The sequence below is a fragment of the Marmota marmota genome, unplaced genomic scaffold, assembly GCF_001458135.2.
Source record: "Marmota marmota marmota unplaced genomic scaffold, marMar, whole genome shotgun sequence".
NCBI lineage: Eukaryota > Metazoa > Chordata > Mammalia > Rodentia > Sciuridae > Marmota > Marmota marmota.
Genome location: NW_025999942.1, coordinates 10387293 through 10410174, shown reverse-complemented (window position 1 = coordinate 10410174; position 22882 = coordinate 10387293). Strand labels below are relative to the sequence as shown.

The following is a 22882-nucleotide window of genomic DNA, read 5'->3' as shown; positions in this document are numbered from 1 at the left end:
AATTAAGTCAATCCGGAAACTTTGCATTTCTGGAAATGAAGTGCATCAGAAAATTCCCTTAATGATTAACAAGTTTGAAAGAGGTTTTCTATTACTAGCAACCAGATGCATCTTACAGATCCATGGAACATTTTATAAGGGAAGGAATAACTATATTTTAAATTGAATTATATCTGAAAAAGCTATTGGAATATTATAAATAAACATTCAATTTTCAATATGTCTTTTTGTCATATTTAGTACTATTACCACACTAAGAGCTGCTACTATCCTTCAGTTGTTTTTGTAAGAAATATGACAAATGATATAAGTCAGTCATTATCCTATAATTACAGAAAAAGCCTCTGTATTTTGTAACTGCTATTCTATAAAAGGAAATTAGTATGAAGTTAATACCAGATGAATAAGAAAGAAAACATCAAGCAAATAAAACAATAAATATAATAGCACAATGGTTTTATTGATGGCAGAAGAAAAAAAATTCTTCCTTTCACTTGTAAAAGTTATTTGCTTCATTTAACTCAGTATTTTTACCCTTCTTTATATGTTGAAGTTTCTTCCCCTAAAAATCTGCTTCTTCTAAAAATATCCACCATGGCTGCATCTTAATCTGAAGGGAAAGTAGACAGTTTATCAACAGGTTTTGACCAGGATGTTTCAGTCAATGGCTCCTTTCTTCATGAAGACTCTATTTAAAAAAGAAACAAACAAACAAAAAAAAAAAGAAATTGGATTCTTAAGTTAACTTTTTCATATTTTTCAAGACACACTTTTGCTGAAACTCATTTGTATATGTGAAGTGTTTGCATAAATATCAATAGAGCTCAAGTAGAATAAGATGAGCACTACTAATTAATTAATTAAACTTCATCTCTATAAAGTAATACACAGAGAAAAGAACAAAGTTTTGTTTGTTTGTTTATTTATTTATTTGGTATCAGAGATTGAACTCAGGGACACTCAACCATTGAGCCACATCCCCAGCCCTATTTTTGTATTTTATTTAGAGACAGGGTCTCACTGAGTTGCTTAATACCTCTTCACTTTCGCTGAGGCTGGCTTTGAACTTGTGATCCTCCTGCCTCAGCCCCCTAAGCTGCTGGGATTACAGGCATGCGCCACTGCGCCTGACTGAGCAAAAGTTTTAAAACTAAGTTTTTCTTTTAGAAACTGTACATCCTTACACTGTTAGATTGTTTATTGCTATTATGTTGTTTTCAGGAATGTGCACTAACTGAATAGTTTTTAACAAAGGAAGACTTGAAAATTGCAGCCTGCCAATGAGGAGCTACTCCATTCCACCTATCTTTGCTTTCTCTTTAAACACCTTTGAACTGGTTTTCCTGTGTCACCTCCCACTGCCTGCTCCACACCTTTGTTAGGTACTACTGTATTTGAAACTATAAAAATAGATGTTGACAACAGAAAACACATTTGCTGCAATCTTATCTGTTCAACTTCATGCATGAAGGTGCTTGAGCTGGGACTGTAACAGCTACACACAAACAGCTATAAAGCCTTCTGAAATAAACAGTCCCCAGACTAAAAAACATAGCTTTGAGCATTATTATCCTCACATGATGTCACTTTGATTGATATGGCAGGGTTCTGTAACAACTGTCTTTGAAGTAATCATTTCCCTGACCTGATTTGAAAAATTTGGCAAAGGGAAGATGGACCAGATCATCAAATAAATAAACATTTTAAAAACACATCTATTACTAGTTAAAATGGTATTGAAAACTGGACCTTTGACTTGAGCATCTTTAGTTTTTTGGTAGGCTCAGATTTGGTATCCATATGGAGGTCCTGGAACCAAACCCTCTTGGATACTGAGGATGAATGTATTTCATATATACAATAATAATTATCACAGCATTGTGGGTAAAAAGCAGTGAACAATAATCTGACCAGTCCACAGGGGACTTGATGAAATAAATTGCAACACTGGGCATCTTTTAAAAGGAATAAGGAAGACCATGATGTACTAATAAAAAAGGAGAGAAAAAAAAAAAAACCAAGAAGGTTTGTACTGTGTATATAATAGTCCACTTGTGTAAAAAAAAAAAAAAACAAAAACCCACACACCCACACAAATAGCTACATAATCCAGTACATACACTCCTTCTATATTTATGCAAAAACATCTCAATTCAGACTAGCTGCATCTAAAGGGCTAAGAACCACCAATGGTTTGCAAAACAGGAAGCCACCGAGATGAAAACAGAATAAGGATTAGCTGTGGAGAGTTGTGACTTGGACAGAGACAATTATTTAAAACCAGTTTGAGATTAAGAAAAAAGAGTGTCACTTTTAAATTCAAGCCGCTGTGAGACATAAACACCTACCTATTTTATCTGCTCTCACACTCTACCACCCTGCTTTCTTACACGTTCCTCCTCAAACACTGTAGCACAGGGAGGAAAAATGGAATGATCTCATATATACAAGTCTTCTTTACCTGAGAAATTTAGGATTCTCACATTCTTTAATTATCTGAATTGACTATAATCTGACCCAAAAGTGCACTCTGATCTGATAAAGATGTAATTACAGCCATGACTTTTTATTTATAACTCCTCTTTTTAAAAATTTTATACTTTTAAGCTCATGGTTTTATGGTGAATTCACATTTGATCCTGTGCACCTAAATTAATGTATTTTTCTGTCAGTCTTATTTTATCTAACTATAGAAGGTTTTACACCCTTTGTTCACAGGCCAATTTTTCAAGGGTTGATTCTCAAATCCATTGGAAAACTTCCTTTTATAAAATCCTAAGAAAGATATAGATATAGTGGCATTGGGAATAAGTCTGACAGCCACTGAGGACAAGTATATATCTGAATCTTTAATTACAGCGGCCACCATGGCTGTCAGACTTTATACCTAGCATTTCCAACCATACAGGCCTGCCCTATATTTAACTCATAATATAAAAGTCTGATAGGCTCTATTTTAACTTTTAAAAGGTTAAATCTAATAGCGGCTTTAATAAACATCTATAGCATTGTCTCCTACCTGTGGAGATCTACCTACGAGAAGCTACAAGATCTTTGATTCCTGTTTTATGTATTCACACCTATGTATTGTGTTGTTGTTTCTACATATGAGCCTGTGTCCATATATCATATACATGATATCAAAATTGACACAGATAAATGAGTGCTCACAAATCAAATTTATATAAGAAATGGATCCAAATACCTTTTAGTTCACATGCCTTGAAAACAAAGTTCAATTACGTTAGGCAAATAAAGATGTGTTTAAAATTACTAACATAAGCTTTTCTAGGTGGTCAGTCAATAAAGTGTTAGTTTCTATAAAATGTCTAAAACGTAATATCCATTGCTTCTAGGATTTTTCTTCAACATGGAAGAGATGGCTAATTCTGTTAACTATAATTGTCTGATATTCTTGTTTCTACAGTTAAAAATGAGTAAATTAGATTTAACATAAATGGGATCAATCTTCATAAATGTGTTTGTTAAAGGAGACATCTGATTAATTTGCAAAATTAAAGTGCTAAAACATCAACTGCTTGACTTCTTAAATTTTATAAGGTAAGATATTTAACCATTAAATGTGTTTTTGTAAATTGGTAAATGAAAAAAGTTTGAGATTGCTTTGTTTTGGGGTCTTCACTAAAAGCAAATGATTAAGGGTTAAAATTCTACTTTCATGTATTGTTCTACCAACAACAATTAAAAGAAGGAAAAAAAATCCTCAATGTATGATAAAATACTGTTGTTTTACTTGGACCCAAGAAGCCTTCAGTTTTCTCACTTGAACGGTAGGCTCCCTAAAGGTCAACAAGGCCCCCTGAACTTCTGAGAATGATGCCAGCAAAGTTGGGGGGTTTCAGGGAGTCTGAGCCAGCTGCAGTGGTTCCCCCTCCTCTACCTACCCTGTATCCTTCACTATCCAAGGTAAGGAAAATTTGTACATATAAGTTTGTATGTTTTAAAGGTTCCCACCTGTCAGCCCTGGTTTTGGTGATCCTCTCTTGTCTATCTGTTCTTTCTGTTACTGGCCAGGTAAAATGTGGGCCAAATTATACTGATCTTACTGGTAGTCTCTTAAAAAAATTGAGATTTTGGCTGAATGTGCCACCTAAAGGTATGGGCATTTTTTTTTTTTTGGTTGTTGTTTTGTTTGTTTTTAAATATTTTATTTTGTAGTTGTAGTTGGACATAACACCTTTATTTTATTTATTTATTTTTATGTGGTGCTAAGGAGTGAACCCAGGGCCTCAATGTGCTAGCAAGTGCATACTGAGGGCTGTGGGCAGCCCTCAGTATGGGCAATTTTAAGAGAAAGATGTTTCACTGTAATACTACCTGTCCTTTAAATGGTTTTCTAGATAGTTATACAATCATAAGATTTTGTTCATCGGCATAAAGTATATAGAAGATTCTGTATGTACAGATATTTATAGGCAGTTACAAGATAAGGAGTCTGGACAGTCAGGAACTATGTTGAAGGCATCAAAACCCACTGCCTCTGATATGCAAGGATAGCAGGACACCAAAGAAAGGGTTACAAGAATTAAATCCTTTCAACCCACTGCTGGCAGTCCCAGCACTGTTTCTCAGCCTGGCCCCAGGCAGCTGCAGATCACCTCTCTGGGGCTCCCTTCACTGAATATCAATATGCCCAGTTTAAGGAAAAAAACCCAAAGGAGAATCTGGGCACAATTGACAGTGAGGAACTTACTTAAAGTTGATGACATTATGATAAAAATAAGGGAAACAGGTCAGGCTCAAAAATATCCTGTGGTCTAACCCTTTGACTGCAACCTGGAAGAAAGATTAAGGCACAGCTTTTATATATACTACCTCATCTGATCCCTTTTCTGGGATGAAATGTGTTGTGTAAATTAAATGCATAGATAACATTTATAAGGACTGTTTTAAAATATAAGTTTTGGAAATGGTATGAAACTAGAAAAGATCAAGTTATAGGTGTAGAAATATTTTTTTTTTTTTTTTTTTTTTTAGGATGGAAAATTAAAAGCTAAAGGAAATGTTCTTGACGAGAGTATTTTGTCTGGTAAAGTAATATTCTTGTGCTAAGTCCAAGATGTAAGAGAGGAGAAAACTAAGGATGCAAACAAGTTGTAGAACATCTAAGTAAGTTGCACAAGGTTTGTGGAGGGTAAATTTCAAAAAGTTTGTGTAACTAAATTGATTATATATAATTAACACAGTTAAAGTTATTCAAGATTTTTCCTAAGGTCAAATATTAACATGTATAAATCAAAGTTTAATCTTCTCTATTTTAAAGAAATAAGGATTTCTTAAAGCATTAATCTGCCCTTATCTATCAAGGTAATTTCTTATGTCTGTTAAGTTTTATTATTTAGAGTAACCAGTCTTAAAGAAATTAGGGTTGGTATATCTCTAGTTAAACAACAACTATTATTTCAGAGTGTTACACTATATTCCAGATTCCAAATTTTTCTTTAAAAGTTAAACCTAGTTAATATAAGAACATCAGCATAACTGTGGCACTGTTACTGGCTTCCTTGTATACTAGATATATTCATATCTTCCAAGTACATATATATTTTAAAATATAAGGTTTATGCTGGGAGCCATTAGCCAAGTAGGTATGACAATTTCCTTGCCAGCGTACCCCATGTTGCTGACATTTTGCAGTGACATTGAATGTAGTTGACCTTGCTCAAGGACCAGGGCGGATTAGGGTGTTCCTGGTTTAACATAATCGGGTTTAGGGCGTTCCCAGTTTAGGTTCCAGGTTTAAGGTTTAAGATTATTCCTGCTGGGAATAGGGCGTATCCTGCTGCCTGAGTTCCCCTTGAGTTCTCACGGGATTCAGACAATATATTTTGGGAGACAGAAGCCCAGTGGAGGTGGATTTGGGCAGAGAACGTGGATTTCCCCAGAACGTGTCTGTATACGGCTGGTGTGAGTTCGGGAATAAAGAGTTGCTGTTTGAATCTACAAGCTGTGTGGTGGCTCGTGATTTTGTGCCCAGCCAGACTGCGGCAGGTTTAAAAGAACATTTTACCAAGCTGGTATTCTTCAAACTAAAGTTTAAAGTAAAGATTTGGGATTATAAAAATTACGTTTCTTGATTCATAGCTATTATACAAACTAAATATGTTTTACTCTTGTTAATTTCATTATGTATTTTCCTTGTAAACTTCAGAATTATTGTCTGTTAGTGCCTTGTAAAAGTTCAACTTCTAATATAACAACATGAGTTAATTTGAAATAATTACTTATAGGACACTTATAGGACAGATAGGATATAAGTACTAATACTGACCACAATTAAATGGAAGGGGTAAATAACTGTAAAGTTATAGACATTAAAGTTAAAATCCTAGTAACCCTACTTTAAGACTGGTAAAACTGGCTTGCTGGATGTTTAAACCCAAAACTTGTAGACTAAAGTTAAGGAAGTAAAAGGGCCAAAAAGAAAAATAGCCAATAATTGGCTCTGAGTCAGTTTGACCCCAAGGAACAAAGGGACTTCTCTAAGGACTTTGCAACTCTAGGCCATATAACCTCCTGATCAGGGGAATCACTGAGACCTTGGAGAACAGAAAGATGATCAATGCAAATGCTATAAAGAGGAGGGCCATTGGAGAGGGAAGACATCTTTGATGCTTCAAAGGCAAGTCACATGGTTAACAAGACCCTGACCCATCCTGACAGATGGCACTAAGGGAGCAAAGAGGTTGCTCTCAAGTTTCCAAGACTGTTTCCCTGAGGGAATTCAACTCTTAACAATTGACAGGAACAAGGTAAATTTGATTAGCTTGGTCTTGAACACATAGCAAAATAAGTTACAACCCAAATAGAGCCATACCTGGGCATTTAAAAGATAATAGTTATTTGAATATAACTTAAGATGTACACTTGTGTCAGCTTCACCAAGAGTAAATAAAGGTAGAGGCTATAAAAGAAGGATTCTTAGACAGGGGTGCCCAATAACTATCAAAAAAGTCTATCAGAGTCAAAAGCATTTTTGAGTCAATCTAAGGCCTACAAATCTTCCTAACTTCCTACACAGGCAGGCAGCCTTGATCTTTGTTTGCTAGTATGATTATGAACCTCTAAGTGACAAAAATAAAGGGAACTCTACTAAATATAGAGGATATACCTACAAAAAGATATTTTACAAAAATCAAATGACATTAGATATCTTAACTATATCTTACGGGGGTATTTGTGACATTATAAAAACGAAGTGTTATGTTTATATTCCTGGTAACTCTGACAATGTAACGAATATCCTTTAAGAGTTACATTCCCAAATGGAAGCCATGTACTCAGTGGCCTTGTCATGGAAAAAAACTTCTAAGCTCTTGCACCTCCTGGTGAAAAATTGCTGGTCTCTATAATCATATTCATTTATTTTCTAATACTTTTCATTCTAATACTTATATCTTCTTGTTTATCTCATAGAAGCATTCACTTCTCAGATAACTTTACAACCTGTTCTTTCCAAACTAGACTTTTACCATGGACCCATCAACTGACTCAAAGCATTCCTAAATGAGAAACCTAAACTGCTTGCCCCACTTCACTCCCTCTAAGCCTGAAGGAGCCAGAGTGGTCATCATTCATTTCCCCTTACAACAGTAACTGCTCTTTTAATTAGAAGGGGGTGAAGGGATGAGATCAGGACAAAGGACAAAGAAAGGGAAAAAAAAGAAATGGGTAGATAGCACTCTCATCACCAATACTTTGGCACAAAATACTTCAAGAGCCCTCCAAGATCTGAAAGCTATTGATAATAAACTTGAATTAGAGTTGAATGCCTTATAAGCTCCTGTAGTGGGCTTGGATGATCAGATACAAAGTCTTTACATCAGGCAACAATTATGATGCCATATTGCTTATTACTTTACTTGTGTAACACCTGTTCCATATAATACCTCCCAATGGGATTGTGAAAAGATAAAGATGCATCTATTAGGAATTTGGAATCATAACAATGTTAGTTTAAATCTCTTGCAACTGCACCATTTACATTCAAGTTATACAGGAAAGACAGATTCCCATGTTATTTCCTGCCAGTTTTACAAAAAAGCTGTTGGATTATCTGAATGGTTTCAATCCTTGGAATGTGCTAAAACATACTATATGGCATCTCTTAGGACTCATATCTTTGTTCTTTATTCTGTGTTGTTTTCTTAGAGTCAGCTACAAGCTCGTCTAATCCCAGTTCCTGCACTTCGGAGTAGACATGCATCAGTTGTGTTTTAAAAATAAAAAGGGGGGAGACGTGGGCAGTGGTCACTTGGACCATGGTGTTTAACTGCCTAGAGCTGTGGCTAGCTTTGCCCTGGGAATATGCTGTTCAAAGGTGCAGGATGAGATTTCCTGGGAGCTGTGGTTATAGACCCTACCTGAAGAAGTTCACTGTAAAGATGCTGAGTGTTTCATGCAATGTTATAGAATACACTAGTATAATAGCTTCTAGATCAACAGCATATGACCCCAAAATTACATTTCAATAAGTAACCAATCATGTTTTCTTCATCAAATTCCTGAATATATACCATGAAATATTTCACTTTCTCAAAAAATTGAAAAGAAATTAAAGTAAACTCAATTGTTGGTGTTTATTATATGTAAACTTTTGTGCTTTCAAAATTAATAATCATTTCACAGATCATTATTACTTTCAATAGAAGAGAGGAGGTACAGAGAAAAAAGGAAATTAGAAATAGCACTTGTGGGAAAAAGTGTGGTGGAAAAGGAGTATGTAACCATGGTATAATCTCAAATACTTTATACCAATTGTTTGAAGGAGCTATTTTTTTCTATTCATATTATTATGAAATATCAGTAATTACTTACATATTCAACATCAATTACATCTTTCTTTATATGGAAACCACTTTACAAGGTCAACTTTTTTTTACCTTCTCTGATTAGTTCCGTGCCCGGGGAGGTTGGTAAAACTGCTGGGTTGGCCGAGTAGATCGTCTTGGCTGGCCATCACCTCCTCTACGGAACTCAAGAGTTTGGTCATAGATGCCTTCTTCTTCCTGTTTTCAAAGAGTAATGATTTAACATGTTCAAAACAGCTCCAACTTTCCTAAGTTAAATACATTTTATGGCCCCCCCATTTTAATGTACCCTCTTAAACTACCCTGGGATTCGGATCAGTCAACTTTGACAACAGAGGGAAGCAAGGGGAAGAAAAACAAAGGCGGGGAAACTGTTAAAACTTGTTTGGTACTTAGTTAAAAAAAGAATGTAATTGGTAAGAATAGAATCAAATTTAATTTCAGAAAAGGTAACTATTTCCTAGTAATAGTGTGATTGTCTCATCAGATGAATTAATACAATGTGGTGAAAACAGAAGATCTAATATCATAAAAACAATTTTCTTGAGTATTTAGACTTCTAAATATTTTCACATATTTGTCATGGAAAAGAATCTTGATAAGATACGGAAAAAGGGTTGAAGAGGTACAGAATGTTCACCAACTGTCTGTCCTCATTGGATGAAATCTCTAACATTGTTAAGAACCTTACGTCTAGAGATAGAGATAATGAATTGGAACATGGGGAGGTATACAATGTATATATAAAGAAAGTTTCATGCAAGATAGATTACTATAGTAAAATTCAAACTGTTCTCATTTTCGTTTTTACTGAAGAGGTAGACTTATTAAAGGAATAGCATGGGGAAATTAGGATAAGCAGATTAGACAGCAGAAGAGAGTATAGTTAATTATAATATTTGAAAAAGACTTAAAAGCAACAAAATGTAGCCAAAACACATTGGTTTCTTACTGAGTGCTGCCACCCTGTAATCTTAGTGTTTCTGAATTAATTTAGCTATGACATATGTAGCCTCTTAGAAATTGAAAAAATTGGCTCTCAATTTTGTTTATGAAAAAACATTTATTAAGTAGAGAGTTTAAATTCCAACTGCATTGTGAGAGCCCAACAATTTGTATGATTTTGGAAATTTATTCTTTTTTCCACCTCCTCACTGTATCTCTGCATCTTCTTTTCCAAAAGACTGTTTTTACTTTGCTTTCTTAATGATATGAGAAATTATCAGAAAGACTGAGTTCTATTCTTTTAACTTTTACAGATCCAACTGTTGTAACTGTACCTAACGGAAACAGAAAGATGATAAAATAATTTGATCAAATGTTATTATTTAGCAATAATATTTAGTATTCGGCATGACTCTTATTGTTAGGCATCCTCCATAGGATTCTTAAGACAGAAACATTATGTCCATTTTATATAAAGAATATTGAAGTCCAAGAATGCTTTCTAACTTTGCTTCTAAAACTTCTAAGACAAATTTTGGTTTTGAATTTGAACTCTGTTACTTATTTCTTTAAGTCTCGGTTTGGATATAAAAGAAACAAGTCAATAGCCCAAAATTAATGATTATCCTTGAAGACCTATCATCCAAGAAATAAGACACTCTGACAATATATCTAACTCAATAGCCTCCTTATAGAGACAAAATTTCAGATAAGTTCTCCTTTTTCTAAATCCCTTTCATTAACAATCTGAAAATGGTTAGAAGTGTCAGATATTTTATCTGTAATTTAGCAAAGCAATTAAAGTGCAGGAAGAAAAATGTGAAGGTAGCCAGAGAAAGAACAGAGTTGTTGTTGTTGTTATTATGTTCTGCATGATTGCCAAATATTAGTTAAATTTGAAAAAGAGCTATTTAATTTTATTACAAATGACAACATTTAATATTAGTTTGTTTTTTAAAACCAGCTGATAACATGTCTAAGTTGCATATTAACTAAAAAGGATAACAATGTGTTTGGTACTGCAGGAAATAAAGTAATTATTTTAGGGATTAGAATGGAATGTAATTTTTCTCCACACCCAGCTGCAGTACCAGCTGAAAACATCTACAAATCTGTACTTTACCAATAAAATACACTGTTAAGAGGCAGGATACTGCATTTGCTGAGTGAGCTGGGTGTATATAATAAAAATGACATTACTATTTTAAAAAATTGTGTTTTCTGTGTTTAAGAATCAGACAGTACTAGCCAAAAACCATTGAAATAATTTTATAGAGATAACTGACCATGAAATTTATTTCCCATTTTCTACAAAATAGAAGCCAAAATACAAATAAAAATGATTCTGACAGTTTTGTTTTCAATTACTGTCAAAGGCATAACCTTTTTTTTTTAGTCTTTAAAATTCCTCTGCAGGGCAGGCAAGGGCAAATCTGATTATGCACAACAACCACTTTTATAATCTACAGCTATTAATTTTATGCACTCAATGGGTATCTTCTTCCACTTTCTATAGCACACAGCTCAATTTAATAAATGTTTATTTTGAGCTGTGTTTGAATGAAATTTATGTTTTTTCTGCTTCTAGCCCATCTTCTTCCTTTAGTTTTCACTAATACATTGCAGACTGAAAATACAAAGAAAATTCATTTCATAGTTCATGAGCATATTTTTAAAAATCTGACACTACATGACAGCTAGCATAATCCTGGAAGCATCCCTCTAGATTGGACAGACCAATCTATAAATTCAAAGAGATGAAGTAATTTATTCAAGTTGCAGAACTTATTAGAGGGAAAGCCCATACTACAGCCATTTTGTTTTTGACTCCTGGGCAAAAAGGTCTTTATAGGCTTGTGATAAAGCCATAAAATGGGACTTTGCAATGTTCACCTAAGTTTTTGAGACTTAGAGCAATTTCATCAAGAGTCCAATTTTGGCTCACCTTAGACATGTTATCAGATAAAAGCTGGTTTTAAAAAACAAACTAATATTCCAAAACAAGCCCTCTTTCCATGCCAATATTTACTAGTCTACTGATCCTTTTTAATGAAAAAATAAAATAATACAAAAATCCCTGTGACATCAAGCATAATGAGGTGGTATTTTGAAACAAAATAGAAATCAGTGCGAAAATGAGGCACACAACTCTATCAATAAAGCATATGATTTGTAACAACTGCATCTTTCCTGCACAACATCTTCAGTCTCTCATTGGTGCACATAGTGTCTAGAATGGGGAGACAGACAAACTACATGTTTCCCATTTATGAATGAGTTATTGAAGGTCATTGTAAGTCAGTTACTTGGAACCTGGAATGTATTTCAGTAGGTTTGAAACACACATAATAGTCAGGTTCTCTGTATCACAAATATTCAAGTGAAGTGCAGCTAAGCATATAAATATGTATTATACTCTGGGTTGGGGGTGTAGCTCAACAGTAGAGCCTCGGAACACACATGCCCCTGGGCTTGATACACAGCACCACCAGAAAAGAAACAACAACAAAACCAAACAAGTATTCTTCTTGGAGCAGTGGTTCTCATTTCATAGATACTTTGTCACTCAGGAGATATTAGGCACAAAAAAAGTTGTTACTGCATCTAATAGAGGACAGGGATGCTGTAAAACATTCTAGAATGCACAGAATGGCCTATATCACAAAGACTTATCGTATTTGCTAATAATGTAAATAAGCTACTGTTTTTATTTACTTAACCTAATAAATCAATTTATCTCAGATTAGCATTTCTTCATCATTTTCTCACAGTTACAACTGTGGGGAGACAATGATAGATTATTTAGCAGGAGCAGGGAATGGGGATGGTAATTCTCTTAATTAAAATAAACCTAGTAAATTAATGTAAATTTATTTACTTCTTTTGCACTTTTGGGGATTGAATCCAGAGCCTCATACATGCTGGGCAAGCACTGTAACACTGAGCTTTATCCCAGCCGTTTTACTTTTTATCTTGAGACAGGGTTTTGCCAAGTTGCCAAGGCTGGCCCTGAATTTGTGACCCTCTGTCTCCACTTCCCCAGTTACTGAGATTATAGGCATGTGCCACTGAGCCTGGGAATACCTGTCCTTTAATAGTTATTTTGTGTATAGCTTAATAAAATATCTTCTAGTTTATTCTTTTTAACAAATTGTGTAGTAATGATAAAACATAAGCCAGTGGATGAAATTCAATGTTCTCTCAATAATCATCCTTGAATTTTAGGATGTTTTAAACAATTAAATATTAATGAGTACATGTCTCCTTCAGTAATTCACCTATGGACCACCTACTCTGAATTTCCAGGCCACATTTTGCCTGGTTACCTTGAGTTTATGGAACTTTAACTACTTGCAATATAAAAACCTAAGCAAACAATTACTGTAAAGACAAATCTTTCTCCAAAACATTACTCAATATACTCCAAAAGTAGGACTTAAATATTTTTAAGTGACTTATTTTTAAACTGTACCAATATTTGATCATATCAGAATCACTGAAATTGAAAGTCAAACCTGGATCTGCTCTTACTTTCTATGAAGATCAAGCATAACCTATGTACCTGTGAAAGCTGTGTATTATCAACACTGAACCTTAATTTACCAATTACCTTTGTTTAAGAAGTATATTTCACTTCATATTTATTGTTCTCCCCCAAACAAACCAAGCTTATGGTAGCCTAGAACCACAGATTGTAAGACAAAAGTTTTTGTGAAGAAGTTCTTCATTCAAGTCATTAGTGCCACAACCTGAACTAGAAGGCAGATCTGATTCACAGCCCTGGCTGCCTGTCACTGTGCCCCTGAATAGTCAAAGTGAGGAACACAGATATTAATTTCAGAACTAGAAAGGAAATTGGGGATAATCTAATGGAGCAGATTTACATCATTATTATTGTTGTTGTTGTTAATTTTGAGGTAAAGGCAGCATGTTTTTCAAATTAAATTTTATGTAGAAAACTGATGTAAAGAGATGGGCTCAGATTAAAGTAGGCATCTTTACGTGTATGGGCACTGTTCTTTGGCTTTCTCTTCCTCAGTGTCCCAAGTTTTGTAACACTCAAGGCACAAATATTAAAAACTCAACCTAATCAAACCTCCGCTATACACTGGGAACCAACTGAGTGGAGTACTTGATTGATAAAAGAAAGTGAGCTAGTAAAAAAATAGGAATTGGAATGCAGGACTCCAACTCTGAGTTCAAAGCCTTTTCTCTTTTGCCTGTGATTACAGAGAAAATCTATACCCTACTCTTAATTCCATAAATTGTCTAATAATAAAAGCTCAACTAAATGGAGAAAAAAAACCCTGGACTTCATTAACATACGAAAAAGCTATTAGATAAGCAAATATACTAAAATTTATAAGACTAAATTTTCTTAGTTTTTGAAGCTTTGAGTAAAACAAAATTCTACTTTAGAAGAAAACATAATAGGGAATTATAGTCTCTCTCCCTTTTCCCTAGAGCAGCTCTAAGACCACTTTTTTTTTAATAATATTTTTTTTAGTTGTTAATAGATCTTTATTTATTTATATGCAATGCTAAGAATTGAACCCAGTGCCAAGCAATTGTGCTACCACTGAACCCCAGCCCCACTTTTTTTTTTTTCAACATATACATATATCTGGCAATATTTTATATAAACTAAAGCATTTTATGGCAGAAATGAGAAAAAAACGAAAGCACTAATTTAAGACAAAAGAAAAAAATCAGATTCAAAATCTAATTAGCAAACAACTCTTCCAAAATGCATGGCTGATATAATGATTTATTCCTATATCAGAGGACTGAGGAATATTTCACCAAGTTTCTGATCTTTTCTTTTTAAAATTCATATTTTCAAAGGAAATAAAAAGTCTTGATTTTACCAGGTATGATAAAAATCATACAAATTCCTACTAGCTCAAGTGTTTCATTCTATGCTAACTAAAGCACAATCTGAATAGACTTAAAACTTTAACATAAAAGAAAATGTGGGATTTTTAAATGAACAAATATAGTAATGTTTTTCCTAAACATGATTTTTTTAACCTTTTGATACAAAGCAAAAAAAGCTACTTTTAGGGGTTTAGGTACTTATGAAAATTCAGATAAGTATCAAAAGGTTGCATCCATATTTTAAGTAGGAGAATAAAGTATAGAAATGAGACTAATTTCGGCCTTACGACTTCCAAAATGATAAATGTTATGGATCCTCTTTCATTCAAAAGTACATCTAAGTTTATTTACAATTTAACAATAGAAAAAAGGAAACGAATGTTTATTCTACCATGTGCTTGCATTTTGCATCTTGTCTCATTTACTCTTTGCAAGAATGCTCTGAATTATTTAATCTCCCATTTCAGAGTTATGTTAAGTGACCATGCTTCAGAAGATCCCTAGGCTGTACAACCTAAAGTTCTTTGCATTGCATTACACAGTGTATATTTACAGTTCTTGCTTCAGAGAATTTTTCTTATAGCCTAATTTTCTAGGGTTGATTCTTTTAAATTTTTTTCATCATTATTGAAGCATAATTGACAAACAAACATAATGGGCAAATAGCAGTCATGAATTTAAGGGGTACAACTTGACGTTTTGATACTGTGAAATGATAAAAAACTAATTAACAAATCTACTATCTCACATGGTTACTATTTTTTCCTAATCATGTTTCCGAAAAACATTACCATATTTATTCTCTCTCTGTCTCTCTTTTTGTGGTGAGAATATTGAAGTTTTATCCTTTAAGCAAATCTCAAGTATACAATACTGTATACGTCAATTGTGGTCACCAAGATCTTTTTTTTTTTTTGAATTTTTAAAAAATATTTCTTTATTTTTTAGGTGTAGATGGACACAATATAATGCCTTTATTTTTATGTGGTGCTGAGGATTGAACCCGGGTCCCGCCCGTACGAGGTGAGTGCTCTACCGCTGAGCCACAATCCCAGCCCAGTGTAACATCATACAGATGTTTATCAAAAGCTATTTTGATAATTTATTAGCCTTTATTTTTGCATAGTAAATAGAGGACTGTCATCAAGTATATAGAGCCCAGTTACCAAGATCTTGAGCTCATTCATCTTGCATATGAAACTTTGTACCCTTTGAACACAACATCTCCCCGTTTTCCTTAACTCTTTATCCTGGTTACCACCATCCTATTCTTTGTTTCTGTGGATTTGACTTTTTTAGATTCCATGTGTTAAGTGAGATCATGCAGTATTTGTTTTATTTTACTTAGAATAATGTCCTTAAGATTCTATGGTCAATTCTGAATAAAAGGATTGCATAAGCCCTGCAGGTAGTGTAAATACCATTTAATGGTCATCATCTTTGTTGAGATCCTATAGTGCAGTCCAAAGAATGAATGTATCACTTGTAAAGACATGTACCTCTCTAAAACACACTGCCTGTTTTAGCTAAACGTTAAACAGATTACCAACACTCCAGAAGTCAGAGTAGGCAGCATATTCCTGCTCTAAAAGACGTTAATGTGTTGGGAGATTTCCTGGAGAAATATTATGTTATGGCACTGGCATTTAAGAGCTCTGTCCTTTAAATCAGATCCGAGTCTGGGCTTAGAGTCTACTACAACCTAAGCATTTAACTATGCTTTCCCTATGTCTCAATTTTTTTCACATACAAAATAATCAGGACTTCAGAGATTTACTAGGAGAATTATATGAGATAATAAAGAGTTTAACAACTTTATATTGGTTACTATCCTAAATTAAATAACTTCAGGTTAATAAAATATACATCCTTCCTTCACTTAAACTATGCAGATTCACGGATTTTCCTGAAAATCAGGAACTTATCGTCCTGTTAACAGTATTCCCCAAATTACTTTGTGCAGATAAAGAAAGTGAAGAGGTCTTTGGAGAAAATCAAAGGGCCAATTCAAGGAAAAAAGGTTCTCACCCTGCCTTTCTTTTATTTCTTCAGAGGTTCAAAAACTACACACAAAAACTAATAATTTTACGTTATATTTCAGTTTGTTGCTGCCATTGTTTTTGTTTCGCAAGAAAGTCAATCTTTCTTTTTTTCTTTCGAATTAGAGCAAAACCGTCAAACAGAACAAAAGGAGGGAGGAAATTAGCAGAGGATCAAGATTGAAAATGATCAATAAAAAGTTATAGACACTACATAAAATATGAATATTTAAAGATGGAATTAAAATAAATTAACATGATTAATCTCTTTAATATCTCACCCTCAGTCTGTACACTTGAAATTTTAGTAAATGTCATAAAATGGAACAGGCTAAACACAACAATATGAAAAGTAGAAGTACAGCAATAATGATTAAAAATGGAAAATATATATACACCTATTTATGTCTATTGATGTTTTCAAGTCAACATACATAATTAATGTTTGCAAAAGCAATGCTGTGCTCAAATATGCTAGTTGAGCAAATATGTATTAAAAATATTTATGGTTAAGATAGATGAGCACTAATTACAGGTGTTCAACTGTTTTAATTGTAATTTCTATTATTTTTACATCTTAAATTGACTAATATAACTTAAGATAGGTTAACTAAATCCCTGAAAGTAATAATTACTATAACATAATACCACACTGCCTTTGACTCTAAAGCGTCAATTCCATGCATTTTATCTCACTGACCAACTGAGTCAGAGATACATGGTATGTTACAGTGAATTTTGTAATACAGACATAAGAAACTGAATTAAAAGAAAAATTTTCATGTTAAATTGATAAAATACAAACCAGATCTTTTGCTTTTAAAGAGCACTAAGGGTTGGAATGCAGAAGAAAAAATTGGGACAAAATGCTTCATATACTTATTTTTAAAAAGCTGCAATACCAAATGATACAGAAATAAATAATTTGCAGTATTTTTGATCCTTTATTGATGATTAAGAAAATAAGATAGTAGGGACTGGGGTCGTGGCTCAGTGGTAAAGCCTCACCTAGCATATATGAGGGTTCAATCCTCAGGAGCACATAAAAATAAATTTAAAAAAATAAAGGTATAAAAAAATAAAAAAGGAAAAGAATGAAAAATTCTAACCTTAAAGCAAATAGAGCCCCAACATAATAATACCATTATCACATTTAATTTCTAATTCATGTCTAACTACCCATACTAACAATGCTTGCATAATAAACTATAATTCTCTTTAGTGAAGCATATAGAAAAGATATGTTTTAACTCATTTTATCAGTTATTAAGCCAGCTAAGTTTTCATTTTACGTACACCTAGGAGTCACTGATGTGATCTCCTCTGCAGTACAAGATTCCTTTGCTGTATCACACAAATGCTGGTTTTGCCCCCTTGAAATAACTGGTGAAGTTAGCTGAAGCTTTCTTGGACAGCCAATTCTACTGCTTTGTATTCTTCACTATAAAGTATAAAACTGCATTTCTGGAACTTCTATTTATGTTTTCCAGATCAGTCTGTTTCCTCTACCATAGAAAAGATTTTAAGTTATTTAAAGGCAAATATAATAACTTCCCTTACTATATTAATAAGAATCATTTGTCAAATACCATTATTTTTAGAATATACATCATTTTGATCATCTTTTATACAGTTTAGTATTTACTATTCCACATAACCTAGAAATCACAATAATATTTTAAGTATGGCCTGTCTAGAACATAACACTAATATGTACTTCTCACGAGGAAGGTACTGTTCTAGGCAATTTATATGTCTATCAGGCAACTGGTTTAATGTTAATGTTTTTATCAGTTGCTTGATCAGTATTCATTTATACTGTGCTTGCCATTAACCGAAATTTCTATAACCTCCCAGTTCTATTTCATTATGTATTTGTAGAGAACAGTTTTTTTGACCTACATACAAAGTTCTAAATTTAAGTGTTGTTGATGTTTGTGCACTAATAAAAGATATTACTTTGGCACAGTATCATCATTGGCATAGTGAATAACTGTAACATCATATCAGATATTTATCAAAAGCTATTTTGATAATTTATTAGCCTTTGTTTTTGCATAGTAAATAGAGGACTATCATCTAAAAGGGTACCATCTAGATAGGTAGTTAAAAGTACCTTAATCTTGGAACTATTTTCTAGTGAAATTTAGATGGTGATAAGAGAGTCTTAGTATAAGATTAAACTATAATAGCAAGAAATAATAGATTAAAAGGCCTAGGTAGGTTTATTTTCTACCATTTGTAAAATAGTTTCTAGTCCCTTGAAAAATATCAGCTGATAATTCTACTCAAATACATCTTCAATTGTGAGAACTAAGATTGATTAAAATAAATGACTGAAAGACACCTTATCTGAACAACCTATCACATATCAAGTTAGAAGTTACTGTTATGCTGAACATTCTTAGGTATATCATTTCATTAAACTCACACAAAAATTCTCCAGTAGGTAATTTCATTTGCTTCCATTTATAGGTAAAGTATAGGATCATGCTCTATGGTGTTAGCTAGTACTAAACCTAAACATCAGTTCTGAAACCCAGCCCAAAGATTTTAGACAAGTTACTTAATATCTCTAAACCTGAATTTATAGTTTTTCTGGTGTATAAAATGAAGATTCCATAGAGATCCTATAGATATTAAACCAGTTAATGTGTAACAAGTAATATATCTAGTGGCTGGCACAGAAGAAGTATTTCAAATGGTAACCATGTTGAACAGAAGGAACTTTAGTCCTAACATTCTCAACTGTTTATACTATTTTACCTCAATAAGTTCATAGAGAAGTAATATCATCTCGTTACTATCAAATATATAGATTTCACTCAGTATGTTTAAATTTATGAATTTCCCCCCTCTTTTCATAGTGTTCAATATTTGAGAAGTTAGACAGTATATAACATTTCCTTTTTTAAAAAATATTATTCCCAAGCTTAGGAATCTTTCACAATCATATTAGATGGTTAAAGAAAGGAAAAGATATCACAAAGATTTTCTCCAAGAATAATAAGGGATATGAACTTATTTCCATCAAATGTAAGTTCTATATTTTAAAAATACACAAAAACAAATCATTTGGATGGTGAGTTCTGAGAGATGAAGTCTATATCGTTATTTTTAGAGTGAAGCTTATTAAGGCTCAATGAGAAGTCAAAAAGACAGAAATTCATAGTTTTCAAACAGTTTATAAACTTCTTTGTTCAGAGTATAAAATGTATACTCTAGTTAAATTTCACTTTCATTGTTTTTGTAGAAAGGCATGACAGTCTTTTAAAAACTGCACTTAAGTAGGAGGAAAAGTTTGTCTAGGGTTAAACACTAATTTATGCAAAACCCAGGTTTTGACAGGACTCCTGTCAATGTCAAATAGCAGGTGCACTTTTTGTAAGACTGGCAGAAAAGCCTTGTATCAGAGCTAAAATGAAGTTGCTGATTTATGAAGGCTGTTACAAACCATAAAATTTTGAAAGCATGGAATAAAATAGTTTCCATAAAGAAAAAAAAATAGAAATCATTATAATTTTGCAGTAAATATCATTAGCTTAAGGGACCATGATTCAATCGTTTTCTGAAAAAAATTAGTTTACTTTAAAAATGTGGATTTTATATTAGAGCTATATTTTAAGAGTAAATATAAAATTTCATTTTATTAGTAACATTCGAGCAGAAAATAAAATTTTAACAAAAAAAATGAAAGAAAAGAAATTAGCTTGAAGAAAAGGAGGGTATGAAGAAGCAGCGAGGGTTTCCTTCCAAGGTAAGTAATTTAGGATGGATATACAAGTTCTAATTTCAATTTGTAGCTGCTTCTGCAATTCAGGGTCAAAAATCATCACTTTTCAGATACTACCAATAAATGAGGATGCTCTTTCCAAAGCCTTAAAGGAAAACTAAAGAAATGAAACTAACACTGATTCAGAACCCACATGCCTGACATTTTAATCATTCTTCGACCTAACAAAATATTTATTGAGCAGTTTCTGTGTTCCTCACAACCACCCTATGAGGTTACATTTCTACTGTTATTTTTCAGAGGAGAAAATATAACCGAGGTTAAAAAAGATTATATATGCCTAGGTTATGCTGGACTCTAAAGTTCATGCTCTCTCAACATATTACAGTAGATGCAGAGGCTAAAGGATAAAATTAGGCTAATTATGTAATAAAACTTTTATGAAGTTAGTGTGAATAAATATCAAGTGCTTTCCATTTAACATTTTAAATATATAATGAAAGTAATGAATTAAGGTAAATACAGAGCTTAGAACTAATTTCTGGTACAAAAACTAAAGAATACAATAAAGTGAGATATCAGTGCCCAAATGTAAATTTCTATTCTTTATAATGCCAGATGCAACATAAAATGGTTTTCTTTTATTGGTTTGAGTCAAGCTATTTAAACATTTTATCCTAGTGAGTTATAGAGGCAAAGAACCTAGCACACAATGCCAAACTAGCTCTTATGTGGCACCTTACACTTACAAAATGATTTTGCAATGTGTTGGTATTCATGCTCATTTTTCTTTCAGTGAAGAAAGGAGGCATTTTTTTTTTTTTAACTGAGAGAAATCCAACCGGCTTATCAAATACAGAAATCATCTTTATAAAACTCATCCAAGTTAAAATTTCCCCCCCTCTCTTTGTATCTACAGATACAGATTATCTTTTCCAGGAAAATGACTACTTGAGAAGTATAATAAAGCAGTAAAATTCACTAAATATTTTCAAATTCTTGACATTAACATTATTCATATGAATACATTTATCCACAGAAGTTTAGATAAATACAAATTATTATTTTGTACACTTAGCAAGTTTGTACATTTACTTGAGAATTTGTCACTAAAATACTTTAAAAATAAGGGGTATTCATCAATTTCATAAATCCCCTAGTAATATTTCTCTGTTTCAAGAGTTATAACGTTCATAGCATGAACTGTGAGACAGGTTATTTTTCTAAACTCTGTAGTTTTAGAGATCCTAAGTTGTTTTGGGTTCTTTTTTAGAAATTTTACCAATATTTTGGGATGGTAGCAATTAGAGATTAAGTGTCTGTGATGATAGAATTGTGCCCTCCAATGACACAGATTACTCTATGGTAGTTTACAGACTTCTTTTTGATCATAAGAACATCTATTCTTAATAGGATTATGTAGTTTCCTATTTGGAGTCCGTTTTTAAATTTCATTGCTAGTGATGGACAACACTTTATAGCTGTCACACAAAAATTATGATGAGCACTAAAAAATTTTTCTCATTTGAAAGTGATAGGAAAATCTCTCTCCATGAGTGTTGATAATAGATGAATAGGTCAGTAGATTAGGTTAAACCTTATGAAATTAAACAGTGTCTTAAAAAAAATAATTTCCTACCTTATTTTCTTGCTCTCTTTACTGAGATAAATCCCCCAAAGGAACAATTTAGCAAATACCACAAATTTTCAAACACTGGTATGTTTCACATGTGTGTGCATAAGTGCATGCACATGTATACACACATTGTGTCTTGCTTTGCTCAGGTACCTGAATAACATTTTTATTTATTGAATATATTCATACCTAGCATAAAGATGAGCTCAAGATGACCTGAAACTTTGTTAACATTCCTGGGATTATATTGCCATATAACCAAGAGCCTAAAACCTGCTTCACAGGACATTTTCCAATACTGAATTTTGCTGATTTCCAAGGGTCACAATATTATTACTAGATAGACTCTCAAACACCAACTTCCTCATGAGACCCCTCTACTGAAAATTGGTTGAGTGGTTACCTGTTAGCTTGGGCTTAATAAACCCAGAAGGGTTATATCACTTGTGGATCAAATACTTTCCTTATGTTACTAAAAGACTAGAAACTGAGAATGAACTGTCACAAAATAATTCTTGTTCATTTTACTTGCTTTTGAATTTTTTAATTGAAAGTATATTAAAAAGTTTATAAAACTGAATTTATACATATAGGGGCTACATAACTTTACCACTTAAAATCAACTACAATGTTGAATATATTCTCATTTAAGACTGAATTATTTTTATTCACTTACTATAAGGGCTTCCCATATATTACAGTCTTTATAATGATCTTTTATGATAACTGTATAATATTTCAGATAGATGATATTTTACCATTCTCTTACTGATGGACATTTAGGTCGATTCTAGTTTTTTTTTTTTTTTTTTTTTTTTTT

The 22882-nt window shown here is 32.8% G+C and overlaps 1 protein-coding gene across 7 annotated transcripts in view; it reads right to left on the bottom strand.

Annotated features, from left to right (window-relative positions):
* Positions 1-439: 439 nt before the first annotated feature.
* LOC107153225 (tudor domain-containing protein 3) overlaps positions 440-22882 on the bottom strand; it is a 105383-nt gene continuing 82940 nt past the window's right edge. For 6 of the 7 annotated variants that reach the window (XM_015498744.2, XM_015498741.2, XM_048801326.1 and 3 more), the window contains 2 exons: positions 8904-9029; positions 440-688 (listed from right to left, as the gene is read on the bottom strand). In XM_015498744.2, coding sequence (XP_015354230.1) covers positions 8913-9029 — 117 coding nt within the window. In that variant the 3' untranslated portion in view covers positions 440-688; positions 8904-8912. Of the gene's footprint in view, positions 689-8903; positions 9030-22882 lie in introns of those variants that run through there. The other variant, XM_015498743.2, reaches the window with a different exon arrangement.